General features: G+C 43.6%; 1 protein-coding gene across 11 annotated transcripts in view; it reads right to left on the reverse strand.

Annotated features, from left to right (window-relative positions):
* Positions 1–45: 45 nt before the first annotated feature.
* GIGYF2 (GRB10 interacting GYF protein 2) overlaps positions 46–20,595 on the reverse strand; it is a 76,861-nt gene continuing 56,311 nt past the window's right edge. For 4 of the 11 annotated variants that reach the window (XM_062005683.1, XM_062005677.1, XM_062005675.1 and 1 more), the window contains 18 exons: positions 20,234–20,424; positions 19,373–19,532; positions 17,002–17,168; positions 16,527–16,615; positions 15,441–15,548; positions 14,811–14,908; positions 14,204–14,304; positions 13,234–13,395; positions 11,347–11,448; positions 8,501–8,659; positions 7,090–7,326; positions 6,381–6,503; positions 5,582–5,794; positions 5,268–5,473; positions 4,806–4,960; positions 3,922–4,094; positions 3,442–3,589; positions 46–1,835 (listed from right to left, as the gene is read on the reverse strand). In XM_062005683.1, the coding sequence (XP_061861667.1) occupies positions 1,768–1,835; positions 3,442–3,589; positions 3,922–4,094; positions 4,806–4,960; positions 5,268–5,473; positions 5,582–5,794; positions 6,381–6,503; positions 7,090–7,326; positions 8,501–8,659; positions 11,347–11,448; positions 13,234–13,395; positions 14,204–14,304; positions 14,811–14,908; positions 15,441–15,548; positions 16,527–16,615; positions 17,002–17,168; positions 19,373–19,532; positions 20,234–20,424 (2,660 nt within the window). In that variant the 3' untranslated portion in view covers positions 46–1,767. The remainder of the gene's footprint in view (positions 1,836–3,441; positions 3,590–3,921; positions 4,095–4,805; positions 4,961–5,267; positions 5,474–5,581; positions 5,795–6,380; positions 6,504–7,089; positions 7,327–8,500; positions 8,660–11,346; positions 11,449–13,233; positions 13,396–14,203; positions 14,305–14,810; positions 14,909–15,440; positions 15,549–16,526; positions 16,616–17,001; positions 17,169–19,372; positions 19,533–20,233; positions 20,425–20,595) is intronic. The other 7 variants (XM_062005682.1, XM_062005681.1, XM_062005676.1 and 4 more) reach the window with 6 other exon arrangements.

Raw genomic sequence — 20,595 nt, forward strand, 5'->3', positions numbered from 1 at the left:
CAAAATTCAGCTTGGACAAAAGCAAGCAGAAAGTTTTCTCTCAGATATAATACAACCAGGTTTTATTTAAGTTCTCTCTTTCCCCCCTCCCCACACTGGCAAAAGTTCAGAGGGAGTTTAAAGTTTTGTAAACATTTTAACTACCCCTCTTCCCCCTTTTATGAATTTACAAAGCAAAGGAGACAGGGAGACCAGATTTGCAACAGTTCCAAGTCTCTCCATGCTATTGGATCCAAAAACTATATACAAGTCTGCAGCAGTCTCTGTATAGTTACTGTACATGGGCAGGGGGAAGAGAGAGGAGGAGGAAGAGGAGGAGGGGAAGGTGACCCCCCTCCCCCAAAATAAAAAAAAGAATAAACCAAACAAAATAAAATCCAAAGCCAAACTGCTCTTGAGCCACTCGAACTGTTTTCTTTAGGCAGTGATGACGGGACGACAGCCACCTCTGTACAACTCCAGCGAAACCGCAGCGTCTCTCCCTTCGCAGGTCCTAACCCTCCGGGAGCGGGAGATGGAACCAGGGGGTCCAAACTAAGTGCATTTGGCAGTTTTCGTTTCTCTCTCTTTTGTGGTGCGTGTGGGTGGGTGAAGGGAAGGTGGTGGTGGTGTTAAGTCTTGCGGTGAGAGGAAGGTTACGGTGCCGTAAGTACTCCGAGGTTAGGGATCGCAGGGAAGGTGCGTGGCATGGGGTAAGGTGTAGGAGATAAGCAGGGCCGTCATTGCACATCGCTTCGCCCTCCACAGTCTCTCTTCGTGACAAAAGGGCATCTCTGCTCGTTTAACCTAAGCACTGCTTGAAATGACAACTAGCTAAGACTGCTGGGGCAGATCCGAAAGCCAGCGTTCACCCTCACCAAGGACTATAAAGATCCAGACGGGAAAGATCCTGCTGTCTCTTAAACGAGACAAATTTTCAGGAGAAGAGCTCAAAACAAACTGGTCCTAACCCTCCAAAGGTAGCATTGAAAGGATCCTTCGACCTGAAAGGAGAGGCCACCCCCCTTTTTTTTCCCCCCAGAGCACAAAGTCCCCACTTGTCCGGGAAGGCTGGAGGACGCCGACGGGGAACTCCACCAGCTTCAGCATCACCACCTAATGAAGACAGACTCGAGCTTTCCCCCCAAAACATAATGTGCTGAGAAGGGCTGGCAGGGGGGTGTGCAACTTCAAACCAACCCAAGCTAAACTGCACCCGCCACCGCCCCTCTCCTGCTGTTGCCAGTCCTAAGGTTAGCTTATGAATGCAGCTCCTGGCCTGGGAGAGCACCTCTTGCCCTGATGGAGCGCGGAAGTCAGTATCTGTGTGGCATTTTGGTTTTGACCAACATCTGTTAACCACAAACTCTCTCTCTCTTTCTCTGTCCACGACTGCACGTGTTGGATGTGGTAAGAGTAACCAGGAGAGGGAAGCAATGGTTTGCAGAATCCCAATTGTTTTGTTTCGGTTTGTTTTCCAGGTATGTCAGCAGAAGAAACCACAGCACAGTGAAAGCTTGCTGCCCAAATCAGCCTCCTTGTGAACAACTCCTATCTCCCACCCTCCCAGGCCTCCAAACAAAGTCCACTCGACTCAGGCTGACAGTAGGAACGACACCTGGGCAAGTCCTGGGCAGAAAGGGTTTGCTGGGGCTAGAGGAAGCAGCCTGAGATGATTTGATTCTGTGATTCACTGCAAGGCGAAGGACGCGTGGTGGAGAGTCCGGTGTCCAAAACGGAGAATCCATGGTTAACAGATGCAGGAAAAGCCAGTTGATTTGCACATGCTCAGTAGTCTTCCAAAGTCTCTATTTCTCCCATATTGAGCCGCTCTGACGAGGCATTCACTGAAAATCCTGTGAACCAAAAAGGATCTGTGATAAAAACCAGGAGGTGGGGTGTTGTATTTCATGGGATACGTCTGTCATGTGCAGCAGTGTGCAGGAGGGAAAACAAACAATACAAGTTCAGTAGAGACAGAGTTACCCAAACTGCTTGTTGTTCTTTAACAAAGCACAGATCATCAGTCGTCTGTGCAGGTAAGGATCCTGTGGTTTTTAAACACAGACCAGCAGGAGACTGGTTGCAAGCTTCAGGTAAGAGCTGTCGCCTGCAGAGCTCAGACGAGGCACAGGGGTGATGCGGCTCAGCAACATCAAGGAGGGGAACATGTCTGAGCCAACTGGGACTTCAAAGTGCCTGGCAACAATCTACTGACATGGGCCAAGAGGCAGATACACATCTTTTGTACACGTGGGATCCAAGTGTGGAATCGCACCCAACACTTGGGGGGAGGGGATGAGCAACCCTACCCCTTCCTTCAAAGTCTGGATACATGTACCCATGAAACCCAGTGGCAATTCCATGTACTTCCATGCTTCTTACGCTCCTCTCTCTCACAAAAGTGTACAAACTTATCTAGGGCTATGCAGATGGCTCAAGATGCACCTACACTTCTCCCCAACCTTTCCAACCATAAGTGCTGAGGACAACGATGTCCATGAGAAAGGGCAAAAGCATTTTCTACAAGGGGAAAAAATCCAATACATCACGTGCAGCTTTCCTACTGAAACCCAGTTCTTCTGGCTGTGGAGAACGGGCAAAAGGAAAGTTTTCCCATGTACAGGTCACTGGCTCGTGACTGCTAAATGGGCCTGCTCTGTGCTGGAAAGAAACTGCTTTCCATGGTCAGTGTCACCAAAAGACAAAAAGCCCTCTCTGTTCAGGAAGCTTAAGAAAATTGCTCTGGCTCCCTCTCGTGGCAGCATCACCTAAAACGTTTTGCAATTATCCGGTAAGAGCAGCTGTATGTACCTCTTGTACTTACACTTCTAACCTCTTGTCATCAGTGATTTCCTCTTCCCACCACATGAGCAGGTTTTTAAACTATCCTAGCTAAAGGCCCAGAGCACACTCACTGGATGGGCACGTCCAGGTGACCTGAGTCAGGAGTCCACCAACAACTGCCGTGTACTTCGACTGACCTGCAGAGTACTGATTTACTTGAGAATAAAAACATGAAGCTATACATCTTGTGACCCCATTTTCAATCCTTCTTTCGTAAGAAATTTGCTGCCTTTTCCAACGAGGGTGCTTAGCCCATGTACAAAGGCAGGAAGGAACAGAGGCAAGCCTCAAGAAGCTGTTCCTCATGGAGAAGCTGAAAATGTGCTTGTCTTTCAAAGAATGAATTAGCATTGGATCAGTAAAATAGGAAAAGCATCACCTAATGACTTCAAAGCTTCCAGGTAACAACCAGGGTATTGACGAGGCCTCTTCACAAGGGAAAGTTTGACAGAAGTTTTCCATGAAATCGGTTGAGAGTTCTTTTTAAGCGTTAAAATGCCAACACTGAAATAAACTCTCCATTTTCTGCTGAAATTCAGCTTTCCCGTGAAGGTTAGCAAGAATTCTAGGCTCTACAAGGCTCTCCCCAATTAATTACTAAGACTCAAACCTGACCTAGCAAGCTGGGATCTGCACGGACCATCTTCTGCTTCTTCTTTTTCTTCCCACTCTGCACAGCCTCAAAATTGGATTGCTGGTTGTTGCTCTGATTGGTCTGAAAGACCGAATGTAGTGAGCTGTGGTTCATCCCCCACACTGAATCCTAGAAAACAAAGCAAGCCCAGGGTCAGAAAGGGCAATTATCTTTGGCTTATTTACAGTGAAAACCTTCTGAGAGCCCAAAGCACTTTCTGTACCTCGTGTGGCAGCACTGCCTACCGACTCAGCCACCCAACACATCCACCTCATCTTTCCAGAGAGCATGTCCTGGATTCACACGCTAAGACCCTGTTTGATGTTCAGTCATAGAGGAAACTTGATGCTGCAGTATCTGAAACCTGCTTCCTTCTCTGCATTTTGCTGTCAGTCCAGCAGCACTGCAGACTCACACACAGCCTCTGTACACTCCGAAGGACCGTGCAGAGTGGGATTTACCTGCTGCTGCTGCTGCTGTTGCCGCTGCTGACTGGCTTTCTGTTTGGCACGGCGCTCGAGAAACTGCTTGGCAAACTCCTTGGCCTCAGGAGTATCTCCAAGATAGGCTCTGATGTAATCATGGACCTCATAGGGAGACTCCACTTCCTTCAGGAAAGAAACAAACGTGGGAACTGCAAGAAGAAGGCAGAGGATGAGGGAATGCATGCTGATATGTGAACACACGCAATACACAATCTGGGATGACTGTTTCGAGCATTTGCTCATCCAGTAGCCATAGCAAATAGTTTGCCCTTCCAGTTCCCTACAGCACAGTGCTATGATGCAATGCTTCATCTACTCTGCAGTCAAGGAAAAGATAAGGAAGCCAGCTAACATGATGGGAGGGAAAATAAAATGTCAACCCTAAGGGTATGGTAGATGGAGGAGCAGAGGGATTTGCACAGGTCTGCACTGGACTGGAGTTACTGATCTCAGACCAGGCATTCCTCTGTGTGCCTCCCAGCAGAATTAGCAGAAAGCCCCAACAAGTTTCACACCACTAAATGCTTTGCATGGAGGCATATGGTAACTTGGCCTGCACTTAACAAAACTGGATCCTCATCCATCTGCCTGATCATGCTCCCATGGCCACCAAAAGTCCTCAGCAGAGCTCTGGGTGACAGACTTGTTCCAGTCCCCACTGATTTCCTACATCCCAATGAAAATCATGAAGAAAGTGATGCAGCCAGCTCTTCAGACCACTATTTCATGATGTCACTCCAGTGACTGCATTGATAATACCACTTTGATAGCATTCCTTTCCCTCAGCACTATCTGATGAGGAAATAAATGGGATACCGTTTCTCAGCGTGGAGAACTCAACATTCCCCTCCATCTCTTACCATCTAAGTTGTTGGCTGTGTTGAGTGCATGAAGCATCTGTTCACACCACTGAGTGAATCCATCCTGGGCTTTATTAACTCCCTGGAACAATTTCAACAGCTTCTCCTCTTCTTCTACCTTCTTGTTTTGTCTACTTGTAATACCTACAGATTTACTGGGGTAAAACACAACACATATAAACACACATTGTAAATGACCAGACTTCCCAACAGTACAGGATGCAGTACAGTGTGACAAGACTCACTAGTTTACAAGATGCAAACACTGATTAGAAACCACTCATTTTATAAGTAGATGACAAAATAATTTGTGAATTGTCACCTACTGGCTATGTTTGTTGTCAAAACAGATCCTGAGTGACACAGAAAGAAAAGGAAAACACATGAAGATGTTATAACTGATAGGTGATCATCTCAGGAGTGGTAGCCTTACTTAGCAAAAGCTCCTTCCCCAATTCCTACCTGAGGCTGGCATTGCTTTTGTTTTTATTGGTCGAGTTACGAGGTCCCACTTCCTTCACTGCATCATCCCAGAAACCCATGTTTGAGTTTTTGGTATCAGCATTACTCCAGATGCTACTGACTAGGTCAGATGCCCACTGGTTGCTGGGATTAGTGTTTAGGGAGCCCCACACTGAATTCCCAATGCTGGTGTGCAGGTTAGAGTGCTGTTGAAACACAACAAAGAGATCCTGGTTATTAGCACCAGACCTGGCAGAGCAGTAATGAACAGACAACTGTCACACACTACTGTCCACTTTCAGAGCAGCTAATACCTGACGTACCGTGGTATTTCTGACTCTGTTCGGCTGCTGGTGCTGCTGTTGCTGTTGTTTCTGCATCTGCCTTGCCTCTTCCTGCTGTATCTCCAGCAGGGACTTGGTGGTGCCTGTTGGTTTGGTGACATTACCCCAGCCTGACAATTTTTGCTGCTGTTGCTGCTGCTGTTGCTGCAGGGCCTTCATTAGTTCACGCTGCTGACGCCTTTGCTGTTGCATGCAAGACAAAAGTGCTTGTCCATACCTTCAGAAAGTCATTACTATTCAAAAGCCTAGCTGGGAAATAGATTTTAAAATCCTTTCACTCTCTTCTGACCTATTTTTAAGCCATTACAGTGTCTTCCTTTTTCGAGGAACTAAGTAACCAGTAAACACAAATTGTTTCTTAGCCTAGGACAGAATAAATGTCCCAGAACACACGTCATCGTGAGCCCAGCCAGCCAAGCATTTGGAGTCTTGGACCCAAATGTCACTCATTTGGGTCCCCCACCACCACTGCAACTGCCCTGACCTTGTGCATGCCTGAAAGTGTATGAGAGATGTGAAATCACTGGATATTGTTTTGTGAACATCCTAGGGTTAAAGGAGTACAGTTTTCCCTCCTTTCAAATACTTGTCTTAAGCAGCAACAAAAATGTTCAAACAAGTACTTCACCTGTGACTGAAAGACAGGAGTTTACTCAAGTTATGCTGCTTCAAAAACATACCTCATTCTCACTATTCCCTCTTAAAAACTTAATTAAGCAGTCCCACAGTGGAGTCCACAAGTTAGAAGCTGTTGCTGTTGGTATCTTACCTCTTCTCGAAGCTGCCGTTCCCGTTCCTCTTCCAACTTCTGGATTTCTGCCAAGGACAGCGTGGTCTGGGATTGACAAGCTCCTGAATTTGATTGCTGACCCCATGTGGAAGATGAAGGGAGCTGGGCCAACAAAATATATTGTTAGGCAATACAGAAATGTTTTCAAGAATACTGCTGAAGTATGATCATGCCAGTCAGTCTAAACCCAGGGCACGGAGGAAAAGAAAGGGCACTCCTAAAACTAACGGAACACTGGAAAGCAAACAATGGCATAGTTAAGTATGAAAAGGTACTAATATGAACTGCATGTTTCTTTGAATGGTGCTCTGATGTATCACAGTGCCAAAGACACTGTGTATGGAGAATAATGTAGCACATCACTGCCTGAAAAATGATAACTTGGATCTCAGTAACCTCAGGAACTCGAAGCTCTAGAACCTCCGCATTGGCCTTTGCCCCTTGAAGCAGAGCAAACACCTGTACTCAGCTGCAAATCCCTGCCAAGGACACTTCCCTTGACTGAACCTTCTGTTTTTTTTGTATCTTACCTTTCTCTTGTTTCTCCCACCAGTCAATTATCTGCCCTCCCCAGATAGCTCACCTGTCCTGGCTCTGTTCAAGTGAGTCTACAAACCCCCGAATCCAGCTGTGCTTTTACTCCCTACGCCGCACTGAGGGGGGAAGGGGAACTACAGAAACATGTTACCTTCATCTGTGCAAGTTGCTGCTGCTGCTGCTGCTGCTGCAGCCGTCGTAAAGCCTCCTGCTGCTGCTGCCTCTGTCTCATGATTTCTTTCTGGCGCTGGAGTTCCAGCTCCTTGCGCTTGCGCTCCTCCTCTTCGAGCCTCTGTCTGGCTGCCTCCTCTTCCATGCGTAGCCGACTTTCCTCGAGTCGCCGCTGAGCTTCCTCCTCTTCACGTGCCCACTTGGCAGCCTCCTCTTCCTTCCCAGGACATAAAGAGGAGTAAAGCAGACTCAGAAAATCTGAATGACTCCTACTCTGTGGTACTGACACGCTGACAGAAGGGACAGAGGCCTCTACAGCCATAACCTGTGCTGCTCAGGTTGTTCATTTACCTTCACATTTCTCAGGCAAGAAAGTCCAAAGCTTAAATCACCTAAAAATACAACGCTTACCATTGCTCCAAGGAACTTGGAGGAGAATGACATCTCCCTAGTTCAGACTAGCTAATTTCATACCACTTTGCTTCTAGGAGTTACACACATTTCAGCCTAAGCTTCTATCTGTTTATACTACTTACAGTCAAGTACTGCTACACTTGCAGCACAACAAAGCTTCACAGCAGTAAAGGGAGAAGAGGTTTTGACACAGAAGATGGCAAGTGACAAAGCCAGGGATATTTACTCTTGTTACTCAGCACTAGAGTCAGAAAGGAAAAGATGCTTTTAGTAACAAAGGAGATGGTTGTGTAGTGAGACAGAAATGCTCAAGAATGTCCTGTAAGGGAAAGCCCTGAAAAAGAACTTTTAAGTAGTAACTGGTAACTTTGACATGGACCTGGAACTTAACGTGCAGCCAATCAGGTTTCAAGGTGAGCTTGATTTAGGGACTGTGATGGTACCAATTAGGGGGCTGCAATCTTAAGTGTCCCAATATAGACTTCTAAAGCTGACTGCAAGGGCATAAAAAACCTCAACCCTGTTAGTAGTAAGACAAGGGAAGAAAAAACCTGAAACTCTGATAGTGGGTATAGCCCTGACATTGCAGAAAGACTGGCAAAAGCTATCACCTCAGCTGACACTACTGATAACAATTCTACAGTAAAGACTCAGAGCATGACAACTCCAAACAAATTACGACTTTGGTACTGCACTCCATCTTTCTTTCGAAGAAAGGAGTAGAAACACCATTCTGCAAAGCCATTCCTAAGGCTCAAACCATGAAGGAAAATACTCATTCAACACAAGTCTGACTGTTTTGTCTGAAATCAGGACACAGGTCAACAATCTCTTTTCCACTCACAGGATACTGTCTACAAGCTTTGCTTTCCTGCACCAAAACTGACAGTCTCTGTGTCACCAATGCTAGTTTCAAAGCCTGTTCACTCTGGCAGCCTCTATAATAATACAACAGGTTTCTTGAGTCATTTTTTCACCTGTTTACGAATTAACTCCTCTCGCTGCCGTCTTTCCTCCTCTTCTCTTCTTCTCTCTTCCAATCTTCTAAGTGCTTCCTCCTGTTGTTGCCGCTCCTCCTCCTCCCGCTGCCGCCTTAGTGCAATTTCCTGCTCTCGTTGTCGCCTCAGGGCTTCCTCCTGGAGTTGGGAACAAAATGTCAATCTGTAAGTGTCACTTCATTGGTGAACTACATCAAAACACAAACTACAACATGGTCTGGCCAGATAAATGGCCTCAAGAAAAGCTCCTCAGCTCTACGCTAAGCACAACCAAAACAACTGTACTAAGCAGTGCTTCAGGACCCACATGCTAACAAGACTTTTTTGCTGACATGTGCATCTCATATCCCAATTACTTTAATGAAGAGGTGCACAGGAAATCATTGCTTATCTTTGGTTTTAAAAAGAAAGGTGTTGAGAATGAAAGCAAAGGGTGAGACTCCCCTTGCCAATATGCACTGTCTGTATTGGAAATGGATCTCTTCTTTCAATGTGTGGGTATCGTTCATTCCTTCTTGTGTGTCAGTTATAAGTTGGAAGCTTTTGCTTACAGGAGCTGCTGAAGCAGCCCAGGGCATTTAAAGACACTGTAACCTTTGGAACTTTCAGATATGGAACTCAATGCAAGGGCTTTGACTGTGCTGTTCCTATGCTATTTAAATATTATGGGCAATAAAGGTCTCGAGGGCTTTGATTTTGGTCTGTGTCTAAACGTTTTTAATAGCTTCCAATAAATTGTTTTGCCTTCCAATTATTTACTTTGCTCAAAAAGAAAGCATCAGCATCTTTTCCTACTGCTCTGAAGATCAACACAAACAGAATTTCCTCCTTTCTCCTGCTTTTTGGAGGAGCCTCCAGCTGGCTTGCTGTGTATTGTTAAATGGGAGGCAGAGTTTTGCTGCCTTTCCTGATCTCTCAAGTCCAGTAACTGTGTTAAGGCCGCCCTGCTTTTATTCCCTTTTCTCTCTACTTTCTGGCTAATCCTACCAGCTCAACTTAAAGATCCTGTTTTTGGGACAAGAACTATTTAAAGCTTTCATAATTAGGTTTTCTTTTCGAATGGTCAGTAGTGTGCAGTCATCCCCTCACAAGGCTGTGTATAAAGCAGGATGCATGGAGACTGTGCAGCATGGGTATCAGTTTGAAACTCTGGCAAATCAAGGCAGTTCATTCTGAAATCTAAGACTCTTTTACTAAATATGATAGCAAACCTTCATATCTACTCTGCAACACAGATCACTATCTGACTGGACCAGGTTTCTCTCTGACAATGGCAAACTTTTGATGGCCACAATGAAACTGTCAGTAGACAGAATATTTGTTGTAAGCAATCCTGTGGCTGGCTGCAAGCTAAGAAGCAATTCCTATTCCTGTATATCACTGAAGCGGTTTAGTGCTAAATTGAAGTGCAAGAAGGGGTTGTTCCACTAGCTGGACATGATACTGGAGCTCGTGGATCCTTTTCTTATTAACCAAATCCTTGGTGTGTTATATTCACAAAAGCTTCAAGCACAACACACAATACCTAGACTGTTTTTTTGTGACTGGGGCCTACAGCTGCATTAGTTGGACACACACAGTCCAGTCACAGTAATCCAGTGTCTCCAATACCAGTGCTGAAAAATTTCTGCCTGTCGTTTAAGTGACGAGTCTACTGAGGAGGCTGGAGGTGTGCCAGGCTGTTTTGTCTGACTACAGACCACACACCAGGATCTCAGCTCAGGATGCTTAGCTGTCAGCCACACTGGGGGGAAATTTGGCACTAGTCACTGACGTAACATGTATTAGCTGAGAGAGATGAACAAAGTCACCAAGTCCTCCTATATGGCAGCAGCTCATTGACATCTCTGCCCTACTTTCCCTTGGGGAAACCAGGCTCGAATTGGCAGCAATAAAGCTGTAGAGTTCTCTTCCATGTTCACGCATGCCAGGAGAGAGACTGTTAAATGGCAATTAAACAAAAAAGTCTTCTCTCCCTTAGAGAACTAAAGATGAGCTGTACCAAAATGGAAGGAAAACCCCTGAAAGATTACGAAAAGCTGGGAACCAGGTGGCTGATGTAATGATTTTCTTTCTGCTCCTCACAGCTAGAGAAAATGTTGTCTTAAAATTTACTTTGGTATCTTCCTACTATTTAGTGGTTTTGTTTGAACATGTGACCAAAAGCATTCAAAGCTCTCCAGCTTTCTGCCACTGACTTGTAGGGGAAACAGTCTCACTCCTTTAAGCTCTTACTGCTCCCATATTCACGGCTTCCTGCTCCAAGAGAATCCCAATATTCTTTAGCATCTTTTCTAACAATGGTTTTCAAGCACACACATCTTGCTGTACAGACAAGTTATTTCATATCTTTTAGGTTATTTATAACACAAAAATCCTCCAGTAGCAATCCCCACTTCAACAGACTCTGGATTCGTACACAACTCGGTTCAGATTTTTGTGCAGTTCGGACACCTGCAATTCTGCTCATTTATGTTACCAGGGCTTACAAATCTTTTCATTTTGTGGATCCCATCTTTGAAGCAGGGAGTGCTAAGGACATCATTCAGAGAAAACAATTATTAGCTAATTATTAAAACCTCACATTTTGTCCCTGAAAGCAATCAATCATTACAAAATAGAAGATATCACACCAGAAACAAAAAGAAACAGAGGAGCTACACAAGCTGGACATTACTGTTTGCAATTCTACAGTGCAAGTAACTGTTGACAACTATGAACAGAACTGGATTCAACATTTGGTATGACATTTCATCCTACAGAATCGAATGTCTATTAGTTATTTTTTTTATTTAGAATTCACCATCAACAGCATATTTACTAACCTTATATACTAGTCTTTTATGCAGTATTACATCAAAAGCCTTCCTGAAGTCCAGGCAGATTAAGTCTACTGCTTCACCCCTCTCAGCTCTCACTGTCATCTCCTCAAAAGAAGTTAATCAAATTTGTTAAGCATCATCTCCTCTGTATAAATCCATGCTAATAAATCAGTTCATCCCTGATTCTACAATGCCTTCCAGTACAGAAGTCAGATTCAAATATTAGACCAGTTTCTTTTTTTTCAATACAAAACACAATATTATTTTCTCTTTCCAGAGAAGTGCTAAAACTCTTTTGTTACCTTTTTAAGACATTACTGCTCAGAATCAAGCATTGTGGCAATTATTCCATTGGTAATGAACTAATATACTTGCAGTTAGTGCTTTCCAACCCCATTCTGCTTCCTCCTTGTAAAGAATTATTTCCCACGACATCTCAGAAAGTGAGGGTCAGACTTGTGCAGTAAACATACTGTACAAATCCCAAGTGGACAGAAGACTTTGGAATTTAATGGACATTTCTAAGAAGTTATACACAGTAGCAAAACTGTTAGTCTAAAAACAAACAACTCAAGTCTCCTTATTTGAAGCCACCATGGATGACACACATTGAGTTACCAGGTGAACAGTTAAAAATGTAGTTACTTTTAGAACAGATCTAAAGCAACTCAAAAGTTAAACTTTTGAGTATATTATTACTTTAATGCTACAGTTAAGGCTTGAACTTGAGCATCAAAGGATGCTTAACCACTGTACACCATGACTTGCTGTACACAAAGTAGATACATGAAAGCAAGGAGCCATTTATATACAGATTTGATTGAGACATCATGAAAGCCAACTGTCATACTGCAGTCCATTAAAACACATCTTCAGTGATAAAACCCAGAGTGAATTGAGGTCTATGACTAAGTAAGACTAAAGAATCTAGAGGCTTCCTCAGAAGTGTCTGATCCTTAAACTAAGAAATGTGCTGTACAACTCCCTACCTGAGCACATAAAATGTCCTTTATATTATCTATGACTTTCCCCTATTATTCATGTGCTACTTTACAAGGCATTTATTGACTAATTCCTTAGTGAATATGAACAATGTGCTTGCCCTTAGCCTTCACACATAGAGAGAAAACTTTCTCTGTCTCCCTCCTCCAGCACTTCAGTAACAATTAATCTTTCTTCCATATAGAATTCAGAAGTAAACACTAGAAAAGCTGAGCTAATAATGTCTCCTTTTCATATACTTGCAATATTAAGAATATCCTACAACTCCTACATTCATCTTCCTACTGCAACACAGGTAATGCCATTCATCTTAACAAATCTGCTTGTCCAAACTACATCCCTTCCTTTCCTAAATATCAACTCAAGAAAATTAAGCTGACAGACTCTATGACATAACTCAGATAATAAATGATGGATTTTAATAAATGATTAAGTTAAAAAAAACCCAGCCAGTGACAAAATCAGCTACATGTTCCATCACTTCACCCACTGGAGCCTCAATTTGAAACAGCTGCTCAAGCTCCAGACTGCTCCAGAGCACACTCTTACACAAAACACTAGGCTGCATAAATGGTGAATGAAGATTAAACTGGGCATCTAACTAAAGCCTAATATTGTCACTAAGCAAGTTGGGAGGGAATATTCCACATGGAATAAAGCCTCTCAGCTCACAAACAGAAACCTATCTTGACGCAAGCCAAAGCCCATTTCTCAGTTTGGGCTCTTAAAATCGAGAACAAAAGAGTAATTTCGTATACTCACATGAAAAATATTAGAACTGTCTTCATACACACCTACCAAAGATTAATTAGACCCCACAGGATTCTTAAAGTGAGTTTTATAAAGTATTAAAATCAAGTAGAGATGAACTACATTGAGGAAACTCACTTGCTTCCTGCGGGCCAGTTCTTCTTCTTCCCGACGTTTCCTCTCATCTTCCTGCTGCCTCCTAAGTAGCTCTTCTTGTTGCCTCCGAAGCTCCTCCTGCCTTTTCCTCTCCTCTTCCTCTCGTTTGGCCCTCATTTCCACTTCTCTCCTCTCTTGCTCTAGCTACAATTCACATAAAACTATACTCAGATGCAGGTAACGTATTCCTACACCACTTCGTAGGGCAACTCTGCTGAGATTACAGTAACAACATATCAGATGAAGCCTCTGACAGATGCTTTCCCTTAATGGAAATTTTGCCTATCAGCTGGCTGCCTACTAGAGTCAGATTCCTGAAATACTCTAGAACAATTTCTGACAATTTCTGCTCTGTAACTGACACCAGTTATCTAGTCAGTCCTTCTACAGCAGCTCCTTAAAATAACCTCTGGCTTTAGCAGTTAGTAGCGAGTTGCTTTGCCACATCATAAAATAGTCAGTTTCAGGAAATGTACAGAATGATACAAGCTCAAACTTAGAAAAAGAATTGAACACCGGAGTATTAAGAGTAAAAACCTGACAAATAGGACTCTTGACTCCCCAGACCAATTCTGGTGAAAAGATACAAGGATTAAGAGAACAATTTCCTGCTCCCATTCATGGTTTGGCATGACAGTTCATGATGAACCCATTTTAAAACAGAGGTGGCTAGTGAAGAGTTTTTAATCACAAGTGCAAAAAGCATAACCAGTACTTCAGAGGTCAGTAGAACCTCCACAACAACAGTTTCCAAAGAGCAGTCCACAGGGATTTCATAATTGGTTTCTCCAACACTTAATCTCTTTAGGGTGTTTTTTCCATGAAAATGTAATCAAAACCAGACAAAGTGGCCTCAAGACTGAAGAGCCATCAGTCATCCATCAGCTGAAGAAACACAGTTACATTGCAGAACAGCAATCCCAACTTCTTACAGTACAAAACAGTTTCTGACCTTTGCAGCTTTGGCCTTCTCGAGCTGCTGAAGTTGTTCTAGAGCTGGTCCCTGAGCTGCAGTATCAATGGGGAGATCCCAGACACTGCTTCCTTCCCAGACTAGATAGTGAAGAAAACAAACATTGACATGGAAAAACAAGCACATCAACAAAAAAAAACCCATCACAAATGAAAGGGAGAAATCTTGTGTATGCTGTTACTCTGGTTTAACACATAAAATCATGATAACACACGTCAGTCAGCAGAGGGCCACCTCATCTGTCTGCAGAACAAGGCTGTCCATTACTGAAGCAGGAATGGGTTTCCTACAAAATTCTACACAAGAAACAGCTATGCAAACTCCTCCAGCCACAGTAGAACAATGCTCAAATAGAACACTCAACCCTTCCAGATCAAGACTTCCCACAATCATCACAAAAATTACCACACTCTTTGCAGCTCTTGGATGGGTTTTAAACTGCAAAGCAAAGCAGCCCGACGAGTTAAAAAATACCGATGCAGAGATCACTTCCCCTAGTGTCAAAAAGGGAGCAATTATCTCAGAGATGCTGGCTCTTAACCCATGAGCTTTTCTCAACAGGTCTGAGACATGCTAAGCAACTTACCTGTAGGCTGTGAAGCTGATTGAAGTTCCCATATGGAGCCAGTATCTGGTACTGACACAGATCTTGTAACTGGGGGCATCATGTTCTGTTCAGATATTCTGTAACACCAACAGGAAAAGTCAACATGGCCCTTCCAAGGAGAGTGTTCTGAACACACTTTAGATTCAGTAACAAACTCTCTTCCTTCCACATCTCTATTTAAAACAAATATATAACGTGGGCAACACTATTTCCTTGCAGAGTTCTTGCTCATCTCATCTCTGCTGCTAAGACAAGGGCTAAGCCAGCTACTGCTTCAGTTCTGTATCTGTTGCTTGTTGGCTAGTTTGAGGAACAAGCATCTAGTACTGCAGAACTCAACTGGCAAAGGCCTCTGCCACCCACACAACAGATCTGTCAAAAAGGTGTGATTTCAGCTACATGATTTTTCCTCCTTGTTTTCATAAAGGCTCCCTGAAGTAAAGGCTGCATATACAAAGAAGTATTCAGCATCCTGCAATGGCTGCATAGTCACACCATCTCTAAAATACGTAATGCTCTGGACAGACCACTGAGAAGATCATTATTATCATCATAGACAAGTTAGAGTACAAGAGGAATGGTGTTCAGTTTAAGTCTGAGATAACTCACCTCATCTTCAAGGCCTGGAACTGTTGCAAGAGAATAGCAAGCTGCTGCTGCTGCTGGGATGAGAGGGCTGCTTTTTGCTGCTGAGCCAGCACCTGTGCATATTGTTGTCTTCAAAAGAGAAGCAAAGAATCACTGGTATTTGTTCACTTGCTTATTTATATCATGCTCAAGTTGCAGAATTTGCATACTGATTCATTCTCTGGGACTTATGTCCCCTGACCTACACCATGTACATGCTAAACACTAAAATCACCAAATGGAGCCTTGGATCAAATTACAAGAATCCAACAAACTGGCCCACATCAGCAGAACCACATTTCTTTTCACTCCAGCTACATCAACTGGTTATTGCTGTCCAGTGTTTCTCTAGTGAGCTGTGCAATGCTACTTCTCTTTGTCTACAGATTACATCCAGATTGGCTTTGATGACTCAACCTCATCAACCTCTTCCCTACTATGGTAGGGCACCCACTAGTACAGGGGCAGGCTCTTGCTTATCAAATCATAAGCTGCCAATCAGCATTCAAACACCACAATCATGGCACATGCTTTCAGGATCCATCAAACAAGTAGTCAATCAGACTACTTTCTTTTCTCCAAGCTCCTACAAAAGCTGTTTGGAACCAGCCAGAACTGAAAAACTGTCAGCTTTGGCACAATGGATAACAAACTGCATTGTCCAGCAGTTACCTTACACCTGTCTTCAAGAAGCAGACCAAAAATGAGTTCTGCCTCTCAGTCTCCAGTTCAGAAGACATGCACAGGCTTCCCCTGACCCCAAAACATCCAAACTGCACTACAAGGGCAGTCAGGGTTCAGTTTGACTGTAAGGGCTACCTACACAGCAGGTCTCAAAGTAGCTATGCACAACACTACCAAAGACTGCAAAAAGCGTGCCTGAGGTATCCCCACTGCCCTAATCCTGCACACCAGCTGGTGTTTGCAGAAGCAGGCTATTTCTGTCGGGGGTGAAGCACTCCCAGCCCCCTTGCCCACGGAAACATTGACAAGAAGCCGAATCCAGATGATTAAAAAAGGCAGAGAACAACACAGCCCCTGGAAGATCTTTGGGACTGGCAGTCTTACTGTATTAAAAGATGCTGATACTGGAGGTGCTGCATTTGGATGAGGGCCAACTCTTGTTGCCTAGTCAACCGCTCTTGGTCCAGCTCGCCCTGTGTTCAGGAAGAAACACGTTCTATTTTAATAAGATCTATCGTAACAGTAGCATACTACAAGTGCTAGCAACAGCAAAGTTGCATTCTGAACTGAAAAGATAAAGAAAATAGAAAAATAACTAGAGATCAACATTTACAAAGCCTGTAGTATGGTGACTGTGAAATGCACAGTGCTTGTATGTACCCCAGGTCAAAGTCTTCTGGCCACAGACATGGCAAAACATAAACTGTCTTTTCTCCTGATTTAACACAGAGTAACTTAACACAGGATTCAACTTTGGTGCTTGGAACACCTGCAATTCCAAGACAAAGAAGTTGACACAAATAATTCTATTTCCATTTGTTACAGGACTATTTGAACACTATAACTGTCAGATAATTACCAGATGTGGAAGTGGTGCTGGACCTGGAGTGAAGGGAACCCTGCCCCACATTTTCATGATGTCTCCAAGGGGCTGGAAAGTCTCATCACAGGCTCTCTTAACCAACAGCGACATCGTGAAGTATCCAGCCTGGAACCACTCTGCCATCTCCTGATTACTGAAGGGACCTGAAACAACATCAACCAATACACATAGGGGGGAAGGGGAGGTAAGGCCAAGTTGAGCATACTGGAAACAAAGAGCATGGTGCTTGTTAAAGTAACACAGTACCAAGTGCCAGGCATTCCTGACAGCCCCCATCCACTGGCCTGGACAGACAAGGCTGGAGTGTCAATGCTCATGTCTAGATCTTTACAGTGGCTACAGCATCCCCCTAGACAGTCTTTAACCAAATGTGCACAACTGCTTTTACCACACAATGGAGGGAGACAAGTTAGGCCCAAGATGAAAGCCAAGCTGCCACAGGGATGTGGAGCTTGGTCCTCCAGCAAAGCTCACAACTTCAGGCTCAGCATCAGGCTGACCACAGTTGCAATGATTAGTTTGGGCCTCAAGAGTATCTGCTAGCTGACAGTGCTAAACACACAGATGCCACTTTCCTCAAGTAAGCTGCACAGATCATAGAATGGGAGGGTTGGAAGGGACCTTTAGAGATCATCTAGTCCAACTCCCTTCCAGAGCAGGTCCACCTAGATCAGGTCACACAGAAATGTGCCCAGATGGGTCTTGAAGACATCCAAGGAAGGAGGCTCCACACTCTCTCTGGGCAGCCTGGGCCAGGGCTCCCTCACCTCACAGTGCAATAGGTCTTTTTAATGTTTAAATGAAACGTTTTATGTTCCAGTTTCATCCCATTACCCCTTGTCCTGTTGCTAGCTATTACCTCTGGTGAACAGGACAGGACAGAAAATAACCTGTGCCTCCCTACCCTTCACTTGCTCCCACAAGGTTTTAAAATCAAAATTAAACAATTTCAACTCTTGCCTTCAAATCAGAGTCATTCTCAGGTCTTACAGAAACTCCACTTCTGGAACTCAGCACACAAGCTCTTCCACGTCAGGGGATGGTTACATTTTTACAGATTAGGAGGAAACTAGTTTCTCCTTCCTCTCTCAAAAAGGTACACTTCTCTTTCTCCTCTTCCTTTTTCCTGAGAAAGACTACAGCCATTCCCTTCAAAGGAGGACTCTTGCACTAATCTTACACATACAACCACCCAGATCATTTAATCAAGTAAGAATCACGTAAGACTTACAAAAATTCCTTCTGAAAGGAATATTCAGTAATTCTGGCCTTCTCTGTGTCTTTTCATATGTAATACCTCCCAGAGAATGTGAAACAACAGGTATCCCTAGAAAAACTGATGTGGGAGTGTTTACTTCTGGAGGTCACATTCAAACAAGTATTTACTCCAATAAAAAAATGATGGATTGTCATTGAGCAATAAACACCCAGCAGTGACCAACATGCAGCTTAAAGCACAGTGAGTAGATAAAAACACTTGATGGTTAACATTCTTTAAGCTTATGGGGTGAGAAGACAACCCTAAAGATGTGCAAAGAATCGTTTAGGCTGGAAAAGACCTTAAAGATCACAGAGTATAATACCTGGAGGTAGGAGGTTGGCACAGATCCCTCAAATAACACCCCCACAAATCCCATCTAGGGTTCATAGCTGGTGATATCATTCACACTAAACAGCATCAGTAGCTACTACTTAGTAAAGTACAAGAAGTAAGGAACTCACTGCTCTGTTGAATTTTTGAGAGGCAGCTAAGCAGCTTGCTAAAACAAGAGTCCTGAGACCTCCAAGAGAAAAGTACCTTCTGAATCAAGGATCCAAGTACATATATAAAAGGCCTGTTCCAACTTTCATTGCAAAAACACTGAGATTTCTTGAGCAAAACTGCAAGCATGGAAGCTGGTATTACATGAACTAATAAGGGATGGGCTGCCAAGTACAATTTAAATTGAGATTATGCAGGAGCACTGACTTGTGAAAACTTTTCTCTTTGCTTTAGATTTTAAACCTTTAAGATTGTCATGTTGCAGTCTTGCTTCTGCTGTTACCTGGAAACCTGAGTAACCACTGGTATGAAAGACAAGTTTTAGTCTAACTTCAGTTTACAGAAACATGAAGTGATGGCAAATCTTAGCCACGATGAAGTCTAATTCTGGACATTAGGCACTCTGAGCTGATGGGGGCAGTGATGCATAGAAGATCTATTTCCAAAAGCTAATTCTAGAGTAGTAAATTCCCTGTGTGCTGCTTTTGTACAAACAAGCATCAGCATCTGTTGGTGGTAATTTTGTGAAGAACTCTTTAACAGCTCTGTGAAACAAAAGAGGAAGTGTAAAGGGCACAGACCTACCCTGAATTTCTCCTTGTGGATCTTTGTAGTACCACTTCTGCATGGCTTCGTGGAACAGCGGCATAGAGGAGCCCTTGGCTCTGTGCTCTTGAATTTTTGCTGCTAGTCTTTCGTCATCAAGGGCACTGTCCTGCAGGTATGCCACCATTTTCTCTGCTTGCTGCAAGAGATATCAAAACCAGTCAGGAAGTACAAAGTTAGATGTGTCCTTACAGGTTTGAAAGTGAATGCACCAAATACAACCACCTTGTACTAATCTGGCACTCAAGAGTGTACCAGGAACTACAGGCAACTCAAAAGCTGGTTTAACTGCCCCACAGACCCTGAGTTCAGCTCACCACCTTGTCAGAAATCTGAATAAGCACTGCTCACCTGCTTAACGAAAGCTTCAAACAACTCACCAAGAAGGTCCCACACAACACCATGGTGAAAAGCAAAACAGGTATGGGAGCACTAGCATTAAAAAGCTCTCCATTCCACCAGTCACTAGACTTCCACAAACACTGTCTCTGCCTCGTTTATGAGGTTTCTTTTTGCTGTGTTTTTTACTTTTTAAACATTAGGGGCACACTGTTTTGTGGTTTCTCAAAGCAAAGTGTAATAGTTGGCAGTGCTCATTAAGCACTAGGATTTCTAGCTCTTTAGCACTGGGTACACTACCCTTGTCCAGATCAAGATATTACATAGGCTTGAATTATTCTCAGAAATAAATAATGGAGGGAAGAAAAATAGCTTTGAGTATACACAGAGGAGTGTAAAGTTTCAGCTGTGACTCTGTTTTATGGGTTTCATGTATTTATTGCATTCCACATTCCTCCAGTCTTGCAACTGTCAATAACAAAGAAATGTGAGAAATTTTACCTGCTCTAGGTGTTTGAGGCCCTCTTCATCATCTGTGTCAGTGGGAATGTTGCCCATGCCCGGGGCAGCTGTGACAGGAGTCTGAACTGGCCGCAAAGCAGGATTTGAATTGGAAACAGGAGGAGAAAGATGAGCAGGAGAAGCTGCATCTGCAGAAATCTGTGACAAAGGCTGAGCAACAGATGCCAAATCTAAAGAAAAATGTTGACATTAGTTCAGTACTTCTAACAAATCAGAATTACTTCAGAATTTCCTGTAGAAACATTTGAGAGCTCAAAACTGGCACCAAAGCAAAGTATTTTCAGATCTTCCTGTATATACAAGTTGGTACTGTTTAAAGAACAGGCACCCAATCTAACTTC

The sequence above is a fragment of the Colius striatus genome, chromosome 12, assembly GCF_028858725.1.
Source record: "Colius striatus isolate bColStr4 chromosome 12, bColStr4.1.hap1, whole genome shotgun sequence".
Lineage (NCBI taxonomy): Eukaryota > Metazoa > Chordata > Aves > Coliiformes > Coliidae > Colius > Colius striatus.